Source organism: Oncorhynchus gorbuscha, linkage group LG15 (genome assembly GCF_021184085.1).
Source record: "Oncorhynchus gorbuscha isolate QuinsamMale2020 ecotype Even-year linkage group LG15, OgorEven_v1.0, whole genome shotgun sequence".
NCBI lineage: Eukaryota > Metazoa > Chordata > Actinopteri > Salmoniformes > Salmonidae > Oncorhynchus > Oncorhynchus gorbuscha.
The window spans coordinates 23376502-23395354 of NC_060187.1; the positions used below are offsets into that span (position 1 = coordinate 23376502).

General features: G+C 43.7%; 1 protein-coding gene across 5 annotated transcripts; it reads right to left on the reverse strand.

Moving 5' to 3' along the window:
* Nucleotides 1–325: 325 nt before the first annotated feature.
* Nucleotides 326–16323, reverse strand: LOC123996762 (AP2-interacting clathrin-endocytosis protein-like). Of its 5 annotated transcripts, XR_006832039.1 has the most exons (7): nucleotides 16164–16323; nucleotides 14705–14766; nucleotides 12141–12783; nucleotides 6397–6484; nucleotides 5894–6030; nucleotides 1915–5761; nucleotides 326–1593 (listed from the first exon to the last, which is right to left on the reverse strand). XR_006832039.1 is itself a non-coding variant. In XM_046300432.1 (6 exons), the coding sequence occupies exons 3-6, from the start codon at nucleotides 12655–12657 to the stop codon at nucleotides 3732–3734; spliced, it is 2772 nt and encodes a 923-aa protein (XP_046156388.1). In that variant the 5' UTR covers nucleotides 12658–12783; nucleotides 14705–14766; nucleotides 16164–16323; the 3' UTR covers nucleotides 326–3731. The 5 variants fall into 5 exon arrangements, 4 of the variants coding, with proteins under 4 accessions (XP_046156388.1, XP_046156389.1, XP_046156392.1 ...); XM_046300432.1 differs by having other exon boundaries at nucleotides 326–5761; XM_046300433.1 differs by having other exon boundaries at nucleotides 326–5761; nucleotides 12141–12786.
* Between the last annotated feature and the right edge of the window lie 2530 nt (nucleotides 16324–18853).

The window sequence follows — 18853 nt, forward strand, 5'->3', positions numbered from 1 at the left end:
GTGAAGGAGGTGTGAGCAATGACGTCACGGGACCCTAAAAGGTGACGCCATTTAGGTAATTTCACGTACAGTAACAAACGCCCAAATGTATCCCTCATTTTAACCCGACATGTACAATAAAAATCTATATATTATTATTATTATTTTTAAAAATGATCTTCTATTGTATTTTCACTATCACCAATCCCCCCAAAACATGAAACCATTGTATTTAGAACCAAACATTTTCATTTTCATATACACAATGAATATAAAGCCAACAGACCAACATGTTCTCTAGTTTCTGTGAAACTCCACTGTTTAACCATCATCATGAGTAGAGAGCCATGAGAAAAACATGTATTTTTTATTTTCTTCTTTCTGAAGGTTGCGAACACCAAGTAAACAGTTAAACATACACAAATGGCCGCATGCACAACACCTTATTTGTGTCTAAACTCTCAGTCCATTAAGTATTAAGGATATAACTGAAGATGATGAAGGGGCAGAGCTTGACTTGGGCAGGAGCTCACTGGAGCTGAGTTCTGGCACCTAAAATGTTCTACGGCTTGAGCTCCTGTTCCTCTTATCGAAAGGTGTTGTGGAGCTCCTTTACCTAAATATAAACAGTACCTGCACCCACAATTAGTACTGGAACCTATTTCAGTCCAAGTCAAGCACTGTGAAAGGGGACTGAATGCAAACAAACAAGTTCAGTTTGAGAATCCGAAAAAACTCAAAGCTCATAAAAAGCAGCATAAAAAGCATGAGACAGTCAACCAATACATAGAGGGTGACTCAAACATCAAGACAGAATAATTGTGGTACTGTAGATGTCAGTAAACCATAGACATGTTACAGAAGTCCAGAGAGAAAGTGTCACAGGTCCCGCTGATAGAAAGTACTGTTGTAGTGTCTGTCTCAGAAGAAGTGTTGTTTAGTTGATGAATCTAGAGAGAAGGTTGATAAATCCAGAAAGAAGTTAACATAGTGTCTCCTTAGTCCTTAAACCTGTCAATCAAGTGATGTGTTTCTAACTCCAAGATGATCCATTAGTGCTTAATTCTGTATAGGTTTTGTCAGTGATAAGTTTCTAGCTCCATGATGGTCCACTACCCCTGCAGAGAGGCAGCATACTCGGGCGGGAAGCTGGTCACAGTGATGCTGGTTGTGGGGACCTCCAGGGGTGATATGAGCTCTGCCCATCGTTTAAATGTCTCCTTCTCGTGGAGCAGGAAGGTTTGCTGGGTGTCCAGGCAGTCCCGGGAGATGGACAGGGTCTACTTGATGAGATACTGGGCTAGGTTTAGGTCCTCAGGGACTGGGTTCATGAAGCAGAGACTGGACTCCTGGTCCGAGAGGAGTTGCTTCAGCATGCTCCAGTCACACTCAACAAACTTACCACTCTCTTCATTGTAATCTTCCTCTTTGTCGTTCTCCTCCTCCTACCCCACTGTGCTCCTCCTGCTGCGGTTGTCAGAGGAGCTGAGGTGCTCAAAAGCTTGTCTCAAGTTCAGTTCATAGTTGGTGGAGAGGGCTTTGGAGGAGCGTCAGTCATGTGTACAGGTTGGGGTTGTTGTTTGATCCAGTCTGTCTCATTGTCCTTCAATGCCCCTTAAAAACAGTTGACAATGACATAACAATTCATAAGTCCATAGTCATTACAAAGGTATCCTGCATGTCACTTTTATGTTATTATCCCAACATTTAGATGGCTAAAGTTTCACCCTTAATGCAACTGTGTCCTCTTAACATCCATTAATAATCAAATGACAGGATGAGTCAATAACCTGTCCTCTATTCCACTAGGAGAGAGGCAGGAGGCCCTCATTTCACCATTGTTGGTACCTAGTTACAGACCAATGGATTATAATATGAAATTGTTGACATAATGTAGAATTATATCATATGCATAAGTCATGAGTAGTCACTGACCTGGACTGTGGGTGACAGATAGGATGGACAGCTGCCTTAAATGTCAAGCACAGAGGGATGTAGTTGTCTGGATGTGTCTCTTTTATCCACCAGTAAAAAACACAGTAAGCCATTCATTGCATTGCCAGCGCTTGTTAGTTAACTCTGCATAACTCAGTTTGCTCAGGCACCAGTGATATGTTTGAAGAAATAAACCGTGCAGGTATCTTTAACTAATGAATAGAACTATTGTATTGTACAGATATGATTATAATACTGTCACAAAAACCTACATTCAGGCAGAAATGCTTTACTTTGCAACACAAAGGGAAGTACATAGGTTAATCTAACATTTCCCATCTGATTTTATGTACAGTTTCTTTCTGTAATTAACACTGCTTCCATATCACTGTAAATAACAGATCCATGCTGGCAATGGATGATACAATTGACCCCTTATTGCTGTTGACAGCAAAAACAAGATTGATATGTTTTGCACTGGGATAGACCGTAACTAGTATGCATCCCAAATGCCCCCTCACTAAGTAATAGCTTTGCTGTATCATATGAGAGTGAAAAAAGAGAGACATGGAATATAAAGATTGTTCTAGACACACCACATACAGAAAACTACCAGGCAGTACCACACGTCTATTGAACCAAACCAGCATTACATAATAAAACAAGTAAAAAAAGAAGTAAAAACAAACATATTGGGTGGAATAAATAAAAAGACACAACAAATGGCATGTACTACTATCATGCAGATGTCTTTTTGATAAGCAGACTGTTGAGAAGATACAGGTTAGAAGGGTCTGACAATAAATAACAAAAACAAGCCAATCCTGGGTAGGCAAGGGTCCCTGTAGGTAAGTAAAACAAAGATTGACATCTTTCTCAAAAGCAATCTGGTCGTAATGACAGCTTAGTATTTGTGGATTTACCCTCCAAATCAACTGGCCACTTTGCATATTATTGTGTCATTTGATTAAAAAAAATATATATATATCTTGGTTGTTGTTGGATTTCGTTTCATTCACTAAAAGAAACAATGAAAAATCATTGAATATTTGCATTTTTATGTACATCAAAGTGCATTTGTACAACTAGGCCTACATCAGACCGCCACACCTTGTCAGAAGGCAGGGGGTTTCTAACCAACACATGACACACTACTTTACACTAAATATGTATCCCAAATGGAACCCTATTCCTTACACAGTGCACTACTTTTGACCTTACGGGCCGTGGTCAAAAGTAGTGCCTTATAAAAGGGAATAGGGTGCCATTTAGGACTCAGCCTTAATATTTTAGTATCATTTCTCATTGAAATCAACATTGCTTTTTCTTTCCATAAGTAATCTAAGTAGTCAAGGTCAGAAAGCCTCTGAAAAAGGTAGTTCAGTTGTTATAAGATGATTATAGCTAAGCTACTTCTGCACGTTTCTAGATTGACCAATCTCCATTTTTTACTGATATTGGTGTTACCAATTCAAATCAAAGGACTGGTACACAGATGTTTTGTGTATTAATAACAAGCTTTCGGCTACACTATATGGGCATATAAAAAAACGACCCCTTATCCAATTTGAATTTGAACTAGTCAAGTAATCTGTATTATATTCATTTTGAGAGGAAGGGGATAAGTGTACGTGTCATAATGCAAATGAATAGTCTGAGCATCATGTTATATCAGACAGAGGAGATCGCAAGATACAAAGGGAGAACTAATTAACTAACTATGACTTGACTAATGGAGTTTGGCTGGGTGGGGAGGGAGAATGGGTGAGGGCTTTGGCTACAGGGTTTAAATTAGGTGGGTTCCTAGATGTAGATCATTATACATTACCTGCTGGGGATTGTGGGATAGCTGCATGTATAGGAGAGCCCCCTTTCGGCTGAGGGTCATTTAAGTCTGTATGTAAGTCTGATCTCTTGCTGTCTACGTGCACAGGTACAGATGCTTGGCTCGGCTTGGTTGAGGGGTTCTTGCGTGGTGATCCTCCATTGCTGTACTTTTCAGCAGGCCGGAGTTCTAGGTGGCAGGGTCTCTCTCGCTCTTGGGGAGGCAGGTCAGTGGGGTCATGGTCCAGAGAAGGGCAACCAGGGCTGGGCTCTACTCCCTCCACTTTGGTGGGGTTATGGTCATCTACCAGAGGATCTTGGATCTCAGTGAGGAAAACAATAGGTTTGTTGGGTTTGTCGTTGTTGGACTCGTACTCGTTGCCTTGTTCCTGCTGCTGCTGAGGTGTGCTTTTGGGAAAGTCCGATGCCAGGTGCCCCCCAGAGTGAGAGACAAAGTTGGGGACTGACTGAGGGGCCGGAGAAGGGTTGCTCCCGAAGACGTCGCAGGGCGTGAGGGGGTCATCAAGCTGTTGCTGGGGCGGAGTCTGCACCCCGCACTCCTCTGATCCCAGCTCCTCACACTCGTCAACAGAGATCAGAACAGAGCGGCGGAAGTTAGAGGCTGATTGGTAGTCCAGTTGCTGCTGCTGTTCATTGACTTGACCAGGGTCAGCTCCATCCTCGAAGGCCATGTTCACAATGCCCTGGAATTGAGAAGAGGGATCGGCAGGAGGCAGAGGGGCCTGGTGAACAGGAAGAACCTCCACCTCTGACCTCTCATCCTCTTCCTCAGACTCCTCGGACTCCTCAGAGGAGAAGAGCTGGCTGTCGGGGACCTGCTTCACCGTAATATTGGCCTGCACCTCCTCCTCAACAGGGACCTCGTCTCGGTCCCTGCTCAGCCAGGAGCGCGGGCGTTGCTTCACCCCTTCCTCCTCGCTGGTCTCTACCTCACACCCCTTCAGCCTCACCTCGACCCGCAGTCCACCATCCAGCATCTTCAGCTCCTCAGGCGTACTCGTGTCACTACTACTGCGACCCAGGAAGTCATGGCAACGCATGGTGCCGCCCCCTTTGGATTCGCCGCGCTCGTTGGAGCAGCAGTCATCCACGTCATCCTGGGAGCCCCCGGCGTCGTAGTCCTCAGAGCGAGGCTTGATGTCGTCTGATGAGGTGGTGGCACTGCCGGATTCTGACTCGGGACTGACCTGGTGGTGCAGGCTGCTCCACGAGTCCTCCAGAGGGCTGCCTGGAGTTGGGGTGTCCAGTGGAAGGTCTGTGACTGAGCCAGGAGTGTGTTTACATGTGTGTGTCCCCTCTGTGCGCTTAGCAGGCTCTCCGCTTACATGGTTATTCCCATTAAATATGTGGTTGATTGCTGGTGGCTGATTGGACAGAGCCCTGACTCCTCTTGTGCAGTTAGGTTTACCTGGTTGTTTGGCAGATTTCTGAGGACTTAGCGTAGGGCTGGCGTTCAGGGGTAAGGAGAGGGAGTCTCCTCCTCCACTGTGGCCCTGGGGGCATGGTGGTAGTGGGATTTTATGAGCTGGACTCTGCTCTGTGGATGTTGCTACTGGCTCTGAGGCCTTCTCTCTGGGATCTGAATGTGAGGAGACCCTCTCTGCTCCGGAACCAGTGTCATTAGCCTGCTGGGTCTCTGTAGAGGTTTTACCATTAGATCCCTCTTTCTCTTTAGCTGCATTCTTTTTGGATGAAATGACAGAGGATACGTTTTTAACTGGCCCCGCTGACTTGGGTGAGGCTTTCTCTGTAGGAGATTCAGAGGTAGCATTCTGCTTTGGCCCAGGTTTGGCCATTGCAAGTGGAGGCTGTTTGGAAGGAGAGGAGCTGGAGATGGCTTTTACTGGTTTAGAAGTAGATTTGGCAGTGGCTGCGGTAGCTGGGGTGGTTTTTGTGGTCTTCCTGGCTGCTTTGTCTGCTGAGACTTTGGAACCATCCTTATCCTCCTCTTTCCTGGGAGACGCAGGCTTTCTGGCACTCAGGGATGACCCAGGTCTGGAGACTGCATGAGAGGAGAAACATATTTCAATAGTTTGGCCCAGTGAGATGTTAGGATTTGTATTGGAAGAAACACTCATGCACGCATGGATGCACACACGTCCACACGCGTGTGCAAACACACACGGTTTCTCACCCTGGTTCTCAGCTGAGCCTGTTGGTGTGCTCATCCCCTTTGTGTCTGCTCTGGCTCCTGTTCCTACAGTTGTTGTTCTTCCTGTAGCGGGGAGCTTGGCTTTATTGGCCTCTCTGGTGCTAGGCTTATTGGTAGGGCTGATCGGGGAGATGAAAAAACCATGAAGTCAAAAGAACAGCACCGGAGAACAGAAAATGAATCCTGACACTCACAAAATGAAAGCCATTTCAATTGCTTAAAATATGTTTAATTTAGGACAATAACAACAATCATTCAATAAAGGATACAAAATCACAGGGTCTGATCACACTAAGGGATGAAAGCGCATAAACCTCAAAAGACCATGGCATTAACAAGTACTGCAATGTATCGTTTCACCCATCTCTGTATGGACTAGCAATTACCACTATATAACAGTGGGGGGCAGCAGAGTTATTTCTACCATTTCTCAGGGATGGTCTACCAAAATTGGATGTTCTGATATCGGGTGCAGTGCTGCTTACCTGTTGGTCTTTGTGGTGTCTGTTTTCTGGGGGGGTTTGGTCAGTGGAGATTTGGTCAGAACTTTAGCCTGGGTTTTTGTCTTAAGATCTAAAACACAGAGGATCGTTATCGTGCGTTTAACCAAACACTGATATTTATTGTTGGAAACGGTCTCATTTCAGAAAATGAAAATTGCTCACTTAGAATGAGGGATTAAGAGGCATAATTAATTTATACAGCTTACTGGGGACAAATAGAGCATCGATAAACAGGCAGTTTTGAGGGGAGAAATGCTAATTGAACTCATGAAATCCTCAAACAAAGTACAGAGATGATTCCATTATAAGGAGAGCTAACAAGGATGTGAGAGCTAGAAGCTAGGAACTGATATTAGTACTGCACATCAAAGCCAAAATATTGCAAAATCAGAGGCAATAACATAGAGCTGGAGTAGAGTAGATAGATGGGATGACTGGGCTGGTTAGAGAGAGGGAGGGAGGGAGGGAGAGCATATGGCACTCTGAGTCTCTCCCTTTCTCTGTTGAATGAAAAGGAGGGACAGACCGGCTGAGGCCTTATACTCTAATCTACACCTTATTGAGTCCTTTTCGCACACATACAGTGCATTCGGAAAGTTTACACATTTTGTTACATTACAGCCTTATTCTAAAATGGGTTAAATTGTTTTCTTCCCTCATCAATCTACACACAATACCCCATAATGACAAAGCAAAAACATGTTTTTAGAAATGTTTGCAAATGTATTAAAAATAAATATTCTGACCCTTTACTCAGTACTTTGTTGAAGCAGCTTTGGAAGCGATTGCAGCCTCAAGTCTTCTTGGGTATGACACTGCAAGCTTGGTACACCTGTATTTGGTGGAGTTTTCCCGCATTTTTCTCTGCAGATTCTGTCAAACTCTGTCAGGTTGGGTGGGGAGCATCGCTGCACAGCTATTTTCAGGTCTCTCCTAAGATGTTAGAACGGGTTCATGTTCCATCGTAGGGATGGTGCCAGGTTTCCTCCAGTTGTGATGCTTGGCATTCAGGCCAAAGAGATCAATTTTGGTTTCATCAGACCAGAGAATCTTGTTTCTGATGGTGTGAGAGTCTTTTACTGAGGAGTGCCTCCCGTCTGGCCTCTCTACCATAAAGACCTGATTGGTGGAGTGCTACAGAGATGGTTGTCCTTCTGGAAAGTTGTCCCATCTCCATAGAGGAACTCTGGAGGTATTTCAGAGTGACCATCGGATTCTTGGTCACCTCCCTGACCAAGGCCCTTCTCCCCCGATTGCTCAGGTTGGCCGGGTGGTCAGCTCTAGGAAGAGTCTTGGGGGTTCCAAACTTCTTCCATTTAAGAATGATGGAGGCCACTGTGTACCTGGGGAGCTTCAATGCTGCATAAATGTTTTCGTACCCTTCCCCAGATCTGTTCCTTGACACAATCCTGTCTCGTAGCTTTACGGACAAGTCCTTCGACCTCATGGCTTGGCTTTTGCTCTGACATGCACTGTCAACTGTGGGATCTTATATAGACAGGTGTGTGTCTTTCCAAATCATGTCCAATCAATTGAATTTACCACAGGTGGACTCCAATCAAGTTGTAGAACCATCTAAAGGATGGTACATTTAAACAGGATGTACAGTACCTGAGCTCAATTTTGAGGCTAATAGCAAAGGGTCTTCTGGTATTTCTGGTATTTTATTTTTATTTTTAATACGTTATAAAAAATCTTTAAAAATCTGTTTTCACTTTGTAATTGACGGGCATTGTGTATAGATTGATGAGGAAAATTTTTACTTAATACATATTAAAATAAGCCTGTAACGTAACAGAATATGGAAAAAGTCAAGTGGTCTGATTACTTTCCGAAGGCACTGTACACCCACACCCACAAAACACGCACGCACGCACACGCACACACACACACACACACACACACACACACACACACACACACACACACACACACACACACACACACACACACACACACACACACACACACACACACACACACACACACACACACACACACACACACACGTGCACTAAGCTTTAGACATTGAACAATCAATGCTTCCCATTTCTATACTGTTTAGACCCACTGTGTCTGTATATATTGTATACTTGACATAGCTCACTGTAATAAATATATTGTTGTACATATCATTCATAGTATATCTTTGTGTACATTAATCCCATGCACATAAACACAGATAGTTTTTTGGATTATTGTTATAGTGTTATTTGGATTGTAATTTGGATTTGTTTCAGATTTAAAAAAATAATTAGACTTTCGCTGAACCTGAGTGTGTGTGTGTGTGTGTGTGTGTGTGTGCGTGTGTGTGTGTGTGCGTGTGTGCGTGTGTGCGTGTGTGAGAGCTTGTGTTTGTGTTTTGTGTGAGTGTGTGTGGGTGTGGGTGTACAGTGCCTTCGGAAAGTAATCAGACCACTTGACTTTTTCCATATTCTGTGTAACTGTGTATGCAACCAATAAACTTTGATTTTAGTCTACAAACTAGCATACACCGTCACCACAGGAGCGAGGACCAGACCTGCAGTGGAGAAACAATTGGTCTGTGTGTGAGCTGTGTGGCTTTTTTGGGTGTCTGTTACCACACAGGCTGCGCTACCTATATGGATGTTCATTTCCATGGTGCTACCATTGAACTGATTAATACGTGTGAAAGAAAGGAGTGCTTTCTGATTCATCTTTATACACACCAATACTGCAACGCGTTTCTACTTCAATGTATTCTCTCCCGTCTCCTATTTTACCTTTATTTAACTAGGCAAGTCAGTTAAGAACAAATCCTTATTTTCAATGACAATGGATTAACTGCCTTGTTCATAGGAAGAACAACAGATATTTACCTGGTCAGCTCAGGGATTCGATCTTGCAACCTTTCGGTTACTAGTCCAACGCCCTAACAACTAAGCTACCTGCCGCCCCTCTGGGATAAAGCATCTCATTTAAATCACTCTGCTACTTATTCTTCACAAAACCTGCTACCATTCATTTCTGAATCAAGCTAATTTTTCAGACACTCTAACTTTCTGCCATAAAATCAAATGAATGTCATCATAACAATGAGTGAATTAACCCAGCATCAAAACGGTTTAGAATCACGTCATTACAGAGTCCTTATCACAACGTCATTACAGCGTCCTTATCACAACGTCATTACAGAGTCCTTATCACAACGTCATTACAGAGTCCTTATGACAACGTCATTACAGAGTCCTTATCACAACGGCATTACAGAGTCCTTATCACAACGTCATTACAGAGTCCTTATCACAACGTCATTACAGAGTCCTTATCACAACGGCATTACAGAGTCCTTATCACAATGTCATTACAGCGTTATTATCACAACGTCATTACAGAGTCCTTATTGCAACATCATTACAGAGTCCTTATCACAACGTCATTACAGAGTCCTTATCACAGCGTCATTACAGCGTCCTTATCACAACGTCATTACAGAGTCCTTATCACAATGTCATTACAGAGTCCTTATCACAACGTCATTACAGAGTCCTTATCACAACGTCATTCCAGAGTCCTTATCACAACGCCATTACGGAGTCCTTATCGCAGCGTCATTACAGAGTCCTTATCACAACGTCATTACAGAGTCCTTATCACAACGTCATTACAGAGTCCTTATCACAACGTCATTACAGAGTCCTTATCACAACGTCATTACAGAGTCCTTATCACAACGTCATTACAGAGTCCTTATCACAACGTCATTGCAGAGTCCTTATCACAACGGCATTACAGAGTTATTATCACAACGTCATTACAGAGTCCTTATCACAACGTCATTACAGAGTCCTTATCACAACGTCATTACAGAGTCCTTATGACAACGTCATTACAGAGTCCTTATCACAACGTCATTACAGAGTCCTTATCACAACGTCATTACAGAGTCCTTATCACAACGTCATTACAGAGTCCTTATCACAACGTCATTACAGAGTCCTTATGACAACGTCATTACAGAGTCCTTATCACAACGTCATTACAGAGTCCTTATCACAACGTCATTACAGAGTCCTTATCACAACGTCATTACAGAGTCCTTATATCATTACAGAGTCCTTATCACAACGTCATTACAGAGTCCTTATCACAACGTCATTACAGAGTCCTTATAACAACGTCATTACAGAGTCCTTATCACAACATAATTACAGAGTCCTTATCACAACGTCATTACAGAGTCCTTATCACAACATCATTACAGAGTCCTTATCACAACGTCATTACAGCGTCATTATCACAACGTCATTACAGAGTCCTTATCATAGTGGCATTACAGAGTCCTTATCACAACGTCATTACAGAGTCCTTATCATAGTGGCATTACAGAGTCCTTATCAGAACGTCATTACAGCATTATTATCACAACGTCATTACAGAGTCCTTATCACAATGGCATTACAGAGTCCTTATCACAACGTCATTACAGAGTCCTTATCACAACGTCATTACAGAGTCCTTATCACAACGTCATTACAGAGTCCTTATCACAACGTCATTACAGAGTCCTTATCACAACGTCTTTACGCCGTTATTATCACACCATCATTACAGAGTCCTTATCACAACGTCATTACAGAGTCCTTATCACAATGCCATTACAGAGTCCTTATCACAACGTTATTACAGAGTCCTTATCACAACGTCATTGCAGAGTCCTTATCACAACGTCATTACAGCGTTATTATCACAACGTCATTACAGAGTCCTTATCACAACATCATTACAGAGTCCTTATCACAACGTCATTACAGAGTCCTTATCACAACATCATTACAGCGTTCTTATCACAACGTCATTACATCGTTATTATCACAACATCATTACAGAGTCCTTATCACAACATCATTACAGAGTCCTTGTCACAACGTCATTACAGAGTCCTTGTCACAACGTCATTACAGAGTCCTTATCACAACGTCATTACAGAGTCCTTATCACGACGTCATTACAGAGTCCTTAACACAAAGTCATTACAGCATTATTATCACAACGTCATTACAGAGTCCTTATCACAACGTCATTACAGTGTTATTATCACAACGTCATTACAGAGTCCTTATCACAACGTCATTACAGCGTTATTATCACAACGTCATTACAGAGTCCTTGTCACATCGTCATTACAGCGTTATTATCACAACATCTTTACAGAGTCCTTATCACAACGTCATTACAGCGTTGTTATCACAACGTCATTACAGAGTCCTTGTCACAACATCATTACAGCGTTATTATCACAACATCTTTACAGAGTCCTTATCACAACGTCATTACAGCGTTATTATCACAACGTCATTACAGAGTCCTTATCACAACGTCATTACAGCGTCCTTATCACAACGTCATTACAGCGTCCTTATCACAACGTCATTACAGCGTCCTTATCACAACGTCATTACAGAGTCCTTATCACAACGTCATTACAGCGTTATTATCACAACGTCATTACAGCGTTATTATCACAACGTCATTACAGCGTTATTATCACAACGTCATTACAATGTAATTACAACATCATTATGTCTTTTCAACAGTCTTTCCCTACTGGGAGGCAACTTAATAACATTGGATGTTAGACAAGGGAAATACAGTTTCCCAGCTGGCAAAATGAGTTGAAAATCATTACAAAGTCATTATAATGGATTTTCAACCAGTTTTGCCCACTGGGGAGCAAGTTAATTATGTTGGATGTTAGACCAGACCTGGCATGGTGGGGCAGTTGCGTGGGCTTCCGAAACTGTTGTCAGGAGAGGCACTGCCTGATGTGGAGGGGGTGGTAGTTGCGGGGTGGGCCATGCTGCTGTCTGCCCCCTGAAGAGAGTCACCCTTCCCTGCTGTATTCTTCTGCAGCTTCCCTGGCCTGGCCTGAGCTGTGGAGGTGGTGCCTGAGGGAGAGGTCTTGGGCCTGGCTCCAGGGTTAGGGCTAGGTTTCCTGTCCTGGTCCTTCGTCCCCTTCCCACCTGTTGGGGACCCCCTGGGTCCGTTAGCGGTGGCTACCTCCCTCCTAGCCCCCCCTGGGCCAGCCGTACCGTTGAGCACTGGTTTGGCTGATGCAGAGGTTGTAGTCTTGGCTTTAGCCGTGGTGCTCTGGTGGTCGCCTGGCTGCTTGGTCTTGACGTTCTTTGCCCTGAATGGGCCAGTGTCTCCAGGCTTGGTAGCACCAGTCCCTCTCCCTGCGGTGGATGGGAGGCCTGGCGTCCCCAGCCCGTCTGACTTCATGGTGGCTGATGATGTAACTGCAGTGCAACTTCCTTTCCCTGTGTTCCTGATGACCCAAATGGTCCTGTGGACAAGAGGTCTTTCACAAGGAGCTGCAGGAACTCAAGGGCATCTTACACCCCTCGGCTGCTAGAGAGAGAGAGAGGGGAGAGGTTTGAATGGAAAGATCAGATCACACAACATCATTTAGGATAATGGAGTAGTAGCCTACAGACTTGATTCAACAACTAAAGACTGGGATGAAGCAAATTCGATCTAACCTGCAATTACCTATAATTAACCTGTGATAGAGAAAGTGATTAGCACTGATTTTGCAGATAGTGGCTAAAAAGGTTTTTCATTATATGTTGGTTTACATGCATTAGTTGAATCAATGCACTAATTGTAAGTTAATCGCAATAAGAGCATCTTCTAAATTCCCAAAAGCAAATAATACTGGTGAGGACGCCTGCATGTGACTGAGCTGTATTGTACACTCAGGCTTGTAAAACAAAAGCAACCCTCATCACATATTTCAAGGTTCTGACTGCCTTGTGTTACTCTTCATAAGTCTGATACGACACAAGGTCTGTGTGTTTATCACTCTGAGAGGCTGAAAGGTAATTGCTTTCTGTGTCAAGGATGAAACTTAGTCATCAGCAGCAGAATCAGTGTGTGTGTGTGTGTGTGTGTGTGTGTGTGTGTGTGTGTGCGTGCGTGCGTGCGTGCGTGTGTGCGTGAGGCCCACTAGTGTTTTGACCATTCACATTTCTGTGTCAGTGTGCAGTAATTACAGACTTTTAAAAGTCACCATCCTAGATCATAATCACACCGTGACATTTACATTTGAGTCATTGAGCACTTAGATGCTCTCATCCAGAGTAAAGTATAATCAGTGCATGCAACTAACTAGGCATCATAACCACATATCATAATCATTACATAGGTGTATCTGTGTTATAGATGGGAACATGTCACACAAGTAAGTTTTAACAATACAAGAGAGTAATAAAAAAATAACTAGTCAATTAAATAATAAATAAGCTTTTATCATGCATTACCTTTGAGCTGGTGAATACAGGCTTTCCCCCAAGTCTTCTACTGTTTCTTTTATCATGCATTACCTTTGAGCTGGTGAATACAGGCTTTCCCCCAAGTCTTCTACTGTTTCTTTTATCATGCATTACCTTTGAGCTGGTGAATACAGGCTTTCCCCCAAGTCTTCTACTGTTTCTTTTATCATGCATTACCTTTGAGCTGGTGAATACAGGCTTTCCCCCAAGTCTTCTACTGTTTCTTTTATCATGCATTACCTTTGAGCTGGTGAATACAGGCTTTCCCCCAAGTCTTCTACTGTTTCTTTTATCATGCATTACCTTTGAGCTGGTGAATACAGGCTTTCCCCCAAGTCTTCTACTGTTTCTTTTATCCTGCATTACCTTTGAGCTGGTGAATACAGGCTTTCCCCCAAGTCTTCTACTGTTTCTTTTATCATGCATTACCTTTGAGCTGGTGAATACAGGCTTTCCCCAAGTCTTCTACTGTTTCTTTTATCATGCATTACCTTTGAGCTGGTGAATACATGCTTTCCCCCAAGTCTTCTACTGTTTCTTTTATCATGCATTACCTTTGAGCTGGTGAATACAGGCTTTCCCCCAAGTCTTCTACTGTTTCTTTTATCATGCATTACCTTTGAGCTGGTGAATACAGGCTTTCCCCCAAGTCTTCTACTGTTTCTTTTATCATGCATTACCTTTGAGCTGGTGAATACAGGCTTTCCCCCAAGTCTTCTACTGTTTCTTTTATCATGCATTACCTTTGAGCTGGTGAATACAGGCTTTCCCCCAAGTCTTCTACTGTTTCTTTTATCATGCATTACCTTTGAGCTGGTGAATACAGGCTTTCCCCCAAGTCTTCTACTGTTTCTTTTATCCTGCATTACCTTTGAGCTGGTGAATACAGGCTTTCCCCCAAGTCTTCTACTGTTTCTTTTATCCTGCATTACCTTTGAGCTGGTGAATACAGGCTTTCCCCCAAGTCTTCTACTGTTTCTTTTATCCTGCATTACCTTTGAGCTGGTGAATACAGGCTTTCCCCCAAGTCTTCTACTGTTTCTCTTATCAAAAGCAGCTATGGAAGAGGCATAATTAAATAAACACATAATTAAAACAAAAAAAAAAAATCATTTTAAACTTGGTTAAATTACAATCACATTCAATAACCTTCAAAGCACAGTATTCATCCAAAAAACAGGTCGCCACAAACATCTTTCAAGACACATTGACCTAGTTCTGTCTTGCATTCTCAACACAAGGAGCATTCAATTTGATGGGTATTTTCCATGTGAACTGTACCAACATGTCCCTGAGATGTCAAATCCATGACATGTCTATTGAAGAGTCAATACTGCAACGAGGCTATTCCACCTAAGGCTTCCTGATTTTGATTTGAATGAGATACTGAAGGGGAAACAATGTGGAGAGGCTTTCATTTAATCAATGAAACATCAGTCAATTGTGACATCTGACCAAGAAAAGACTTCACAGCACATCCTTCCATTTCCCAGAGATACTCCAAATGAAGACCAAACCGATGCACCGGAATGTAGTTGAGTGTGTGTGACTGTGTGACTGTGTGACTGTGTGACTGTGTGACTGTGTGTGTCTGTGTTGGATGTGTATGATGTGACGTGTGTGACTACATTACCTTATGCAACTATGCATATTAATTCTATGTGCCTTGTCATGAGTATGTGCTTGCATACATGTGAGCTATGTTAGTGACAGAGAGATTTCGACAGTATGGAATGTCAGTGGAATTTTAAAACCAAGTTCAATAAATAATTCATGCTATGCATTTCAATGGATCACAAAGCTAAACAGTCAAAACAAAGCCGTGCATTATTTGTTTCTCAGCCAATGTATATAATTATGTGTAAAATCCACAAATCCAACCCTCCACCCCAGCCCTTTATTACAATACAGAAGAGAACATGGTGCAGTTTTAGCCTAGTTGCTATCTACAAATTGGCTGAAAATGGGGTGAGTGACTGACTGACCCTCTTCCTCGCCCAAACAACAGATGGACCTCAGGTCGTGTCTGTTTGTGCTCTGTTTTGTTCTGCAGCTGTGCTGAAAGCAGACATTTAATGTCTGATGTTAACCAGAGGCAGCAGCAGCAGTAACATATGCTTCATGGGCTTTGGTTCCTTCCTCTCGAATCATGCAGAGACAGAGCCTGTGCTTCATGACTGTAGCCCGGTCCCAGATCTGTTTGTGCTGTCTCTTGCCATTTCCTATTGTCATTGTCACTGTAGCCTGGTCCCAGATCTGTTTGTGCTGTCACTTGCCATATCCTATGGTCATTGTCATGCCAAGCAAGATCAAACACATTGAACATATCTGTAATATCCCATCTGAGCTTAGAGAAACAGAGCTCTGGCTGTCTTCTGCAGTGAGAGACAGATCAGTTCACCTCCCAACTACAGCTAAAGCCCTGTAGAATAAAGATGTCCTCCCTTCTCTTACCTGCCAGTATCCTCTCTCTGTGCTTGGAGGGTAGGGTCTCCCATCCCCGCATGTGGCAGACAGAGTAGAATGACTGGAGCAGGAAGGTCCACAGCCTAGCGCACAGAGCACCAATCTCTTGCCTAAATGGCTGGTTGAGAGAGGAGAGGAGAGAGGAGGAGGAAGGGAGGGAGGGAGAGAGCTCTAGCAAATCAGCAGCTGCTTAAAAGGACCCATCACCATGGTAACCACCCCTCCTTCCTCTCTCACTCTCATCTCTCTCCCTCTCTCTTGCAGAATCCCCTTGAGCTAAATGGATGATGTCATCAGCAGAGACTACTCCTACCTCCTCCACATCGCCTCAATGTTTATAAAAAAACAGAGCTGGAGGGTAAGGAGAAGCTCTCTTTCATACACAAATCCTCCCTCCCGTCCTCACTCAATTCAAGGCGCCACAAGTAACACAGATTAGCGAAGGTCTCTCTCTCTCTCTCTCTCTCTCTCTCTCTCTCTCTCTCTCTCTCTCTCTCTCTCTCTCTCTCTCTCTCTCTCTCTCTCTCTCTCTCTCTCTCTCTCTCTCTCTCTCTCTCTCTCTCTCTCTCTCTCTCTCTCTCTCTCTCTCTCTCTCTCTCTCTCTCTCTCTCTCTCTCATCCTGCCATATTCCCTGTCGGGATTTATGATTTCACCCAGACAGCCTAACCCTGCCTGCAGCCTATACAGCTCTAACCAAGCCAGGCTGTCTACAGTCTGCACCCTTTAGCGGTGTCACACTCCCCTGGGAGTAATTACATGGGTATAACGGGGCTCTGGAACTACACTACATCAAATCAAATTTTATTTGTCACATACACATGGTTAGCAGATGTTAATGAGAGTGTAGCGAAATGCTTGTGCTTCTAGTTCCGACAATGCAGTAATAACCAACAAGTAATCTAGCTAACAATTCCAAAACTACTACCTTATAGACACAAGTGTAAGGGGATAAAGAATATGTACATAAAGATATATGAGTGAGTGATGGTACAGAGCGGCATAGGCAAGATACAGTAGATGGTATTGAGTGCAGTATATACATATGAGATGAGTATGTAAACAAAGTGGCATAGTTAAAGTGGCTAGTGATACATGTATTACATAAAGATGCAGTTGTCACGCCTTGGTCATAGTGTTTTGTGTTTTCGTTATATATTTGGTCAGGCCAGGGTGTGACATGGGTTTAAATGTGTTTCGTATTGGGGGTTTTGTAGGCATTGGGATTGCGGCTGAGTAGGGGTGTAGCATAGGTTGGCTGCCTGAGGCGGTTCTCAATCAGAGTCAGGTGATTCTCGTTGTCTCTGATTGGGAACCGTATTTAGGTAGCCGGGGTTTCACTGTGTATTTCGTGGGTGATTGTTCCTGTCTCTGTGTAGTGTTCACCAGATAGGCTGTAATTAGGTTTTCACGTTCCGTTTGTTGTTTTGTATTGGTATAAGTTATTTCATGTATCGCGATTTGTTTCATTAAAGACATGACTAACCACCACGCTGTATTTCGGTCCGACTCTTTTTCGACAAACGAAGAACGCCTTTACAGCAGTAGATGATATAGAGTATAGTATATACATATACATATGAGATGAATAATGTAGGGTATGTAAACATTATATTAGGTAGCATTGTTTAAAGTGGCTAGTGATATATTTGACATAATTTCCCATCAATTCCCATTATTAAAGTGGCTGGAGTTGAGTCAGTGTGTTGGCAGCAGCCACTCAATGTTAGTGGTGGCTGTTTAACAGTCTGATGGCCTTGAGATAGAAGCTGTTTTTCAGTCTCTCGGTCCCAGCTTTGATGCACCTGTACTGACCTCGCCTTCTGGATGATAGCGGGGTGAACAGGCAGTGGCTCGGGTGGTTGTTGTCCTTGATGATCTTTATGGCCTTCCTGTGACATCGCATGGTGTAGGTGTCCTGGAGGGCAGGTAGTTTGCCCCCGGTGATGCGTTGTGCAGACCTCACTACCCTCTGGAGAGCCTTATGGTTGTGGGCGAAGCAGTTGCCATACCAGGCGGTGATACAGCCCAACAGGATGCTCTCGATTGTGCACCTGTAGAAGTTTGTGAGTGCTTTTGGTGACAATACAAATTTCTTCAGCCTCCTGAGGTTGAAGAGGTGCTGCTGCGCCTTCTTCACGATGCTGTCTGTGTGGGTGGACCAATTCAGTTTGTCTGTGATGTGTACACCGAGGAACTTAAAACTTACTACCCTCTCCACTACTGTTCCATCAATGTGGATAGGGGGTGTTCCCTCTGCTGTTTCCTGAAGTCCACAATCATCTCCGTAGTTTGTTGACTTTGAGTGTGAGGTTATTTTCCTGACACCACACTCCGAGGGCCCTCACCTCTTCCCTGTAGGCCGTCTCGTTGTTGTTGGTAATCAAGCCTACCACTGTTGTGTCATCCGCAAACTTGATGATTGAGTTGGAGGCATGCGTGGCCACGCAGTCGTGGGTGAACAGGGAGTACAGGAGAGGGCTCAGAACGCACCCTTGTGGGGCCCCAGTGTTGAGGATCAGCGGGGTGGAAATGTTGTTGCCTACCCTCACCACCTGGGGGCGGCCCGTCAGGAAGTCCAGTACCCAGTTGCACAGGGCGGGGTCGAGACCCAGGGTCTCGAGCGTGATGACGAGCTTGGAGGGTACTATGGTGTTAAATGCCGAGCTGTAGTCGATGA

Bases quoted from the DNA above. Each gene is read 5' to 3' on its own strand.
- LOC123996762 (XM_046300432.1), bottom strand. From the start codon at position 12,657: ATGAAGTCAGACGGGCTGGGGACGCCAGGCCTCCCATCCACCGCAGGG. The intron at 6,485-12,140 runs GTCTGGTCTAAC...TCTGTGTTTTAG, and splicing joins CAACTGCCCCACCATGCCAG to ATCTTAAGACAAAAACCCAG. The intron at 6,031-6,396 runs GTAAGCAGCACT...CTCCCCGATCAG, and splicing joins GACACCACAAAGACCAACAG to CCCTACCAATAAGCCTAGCA.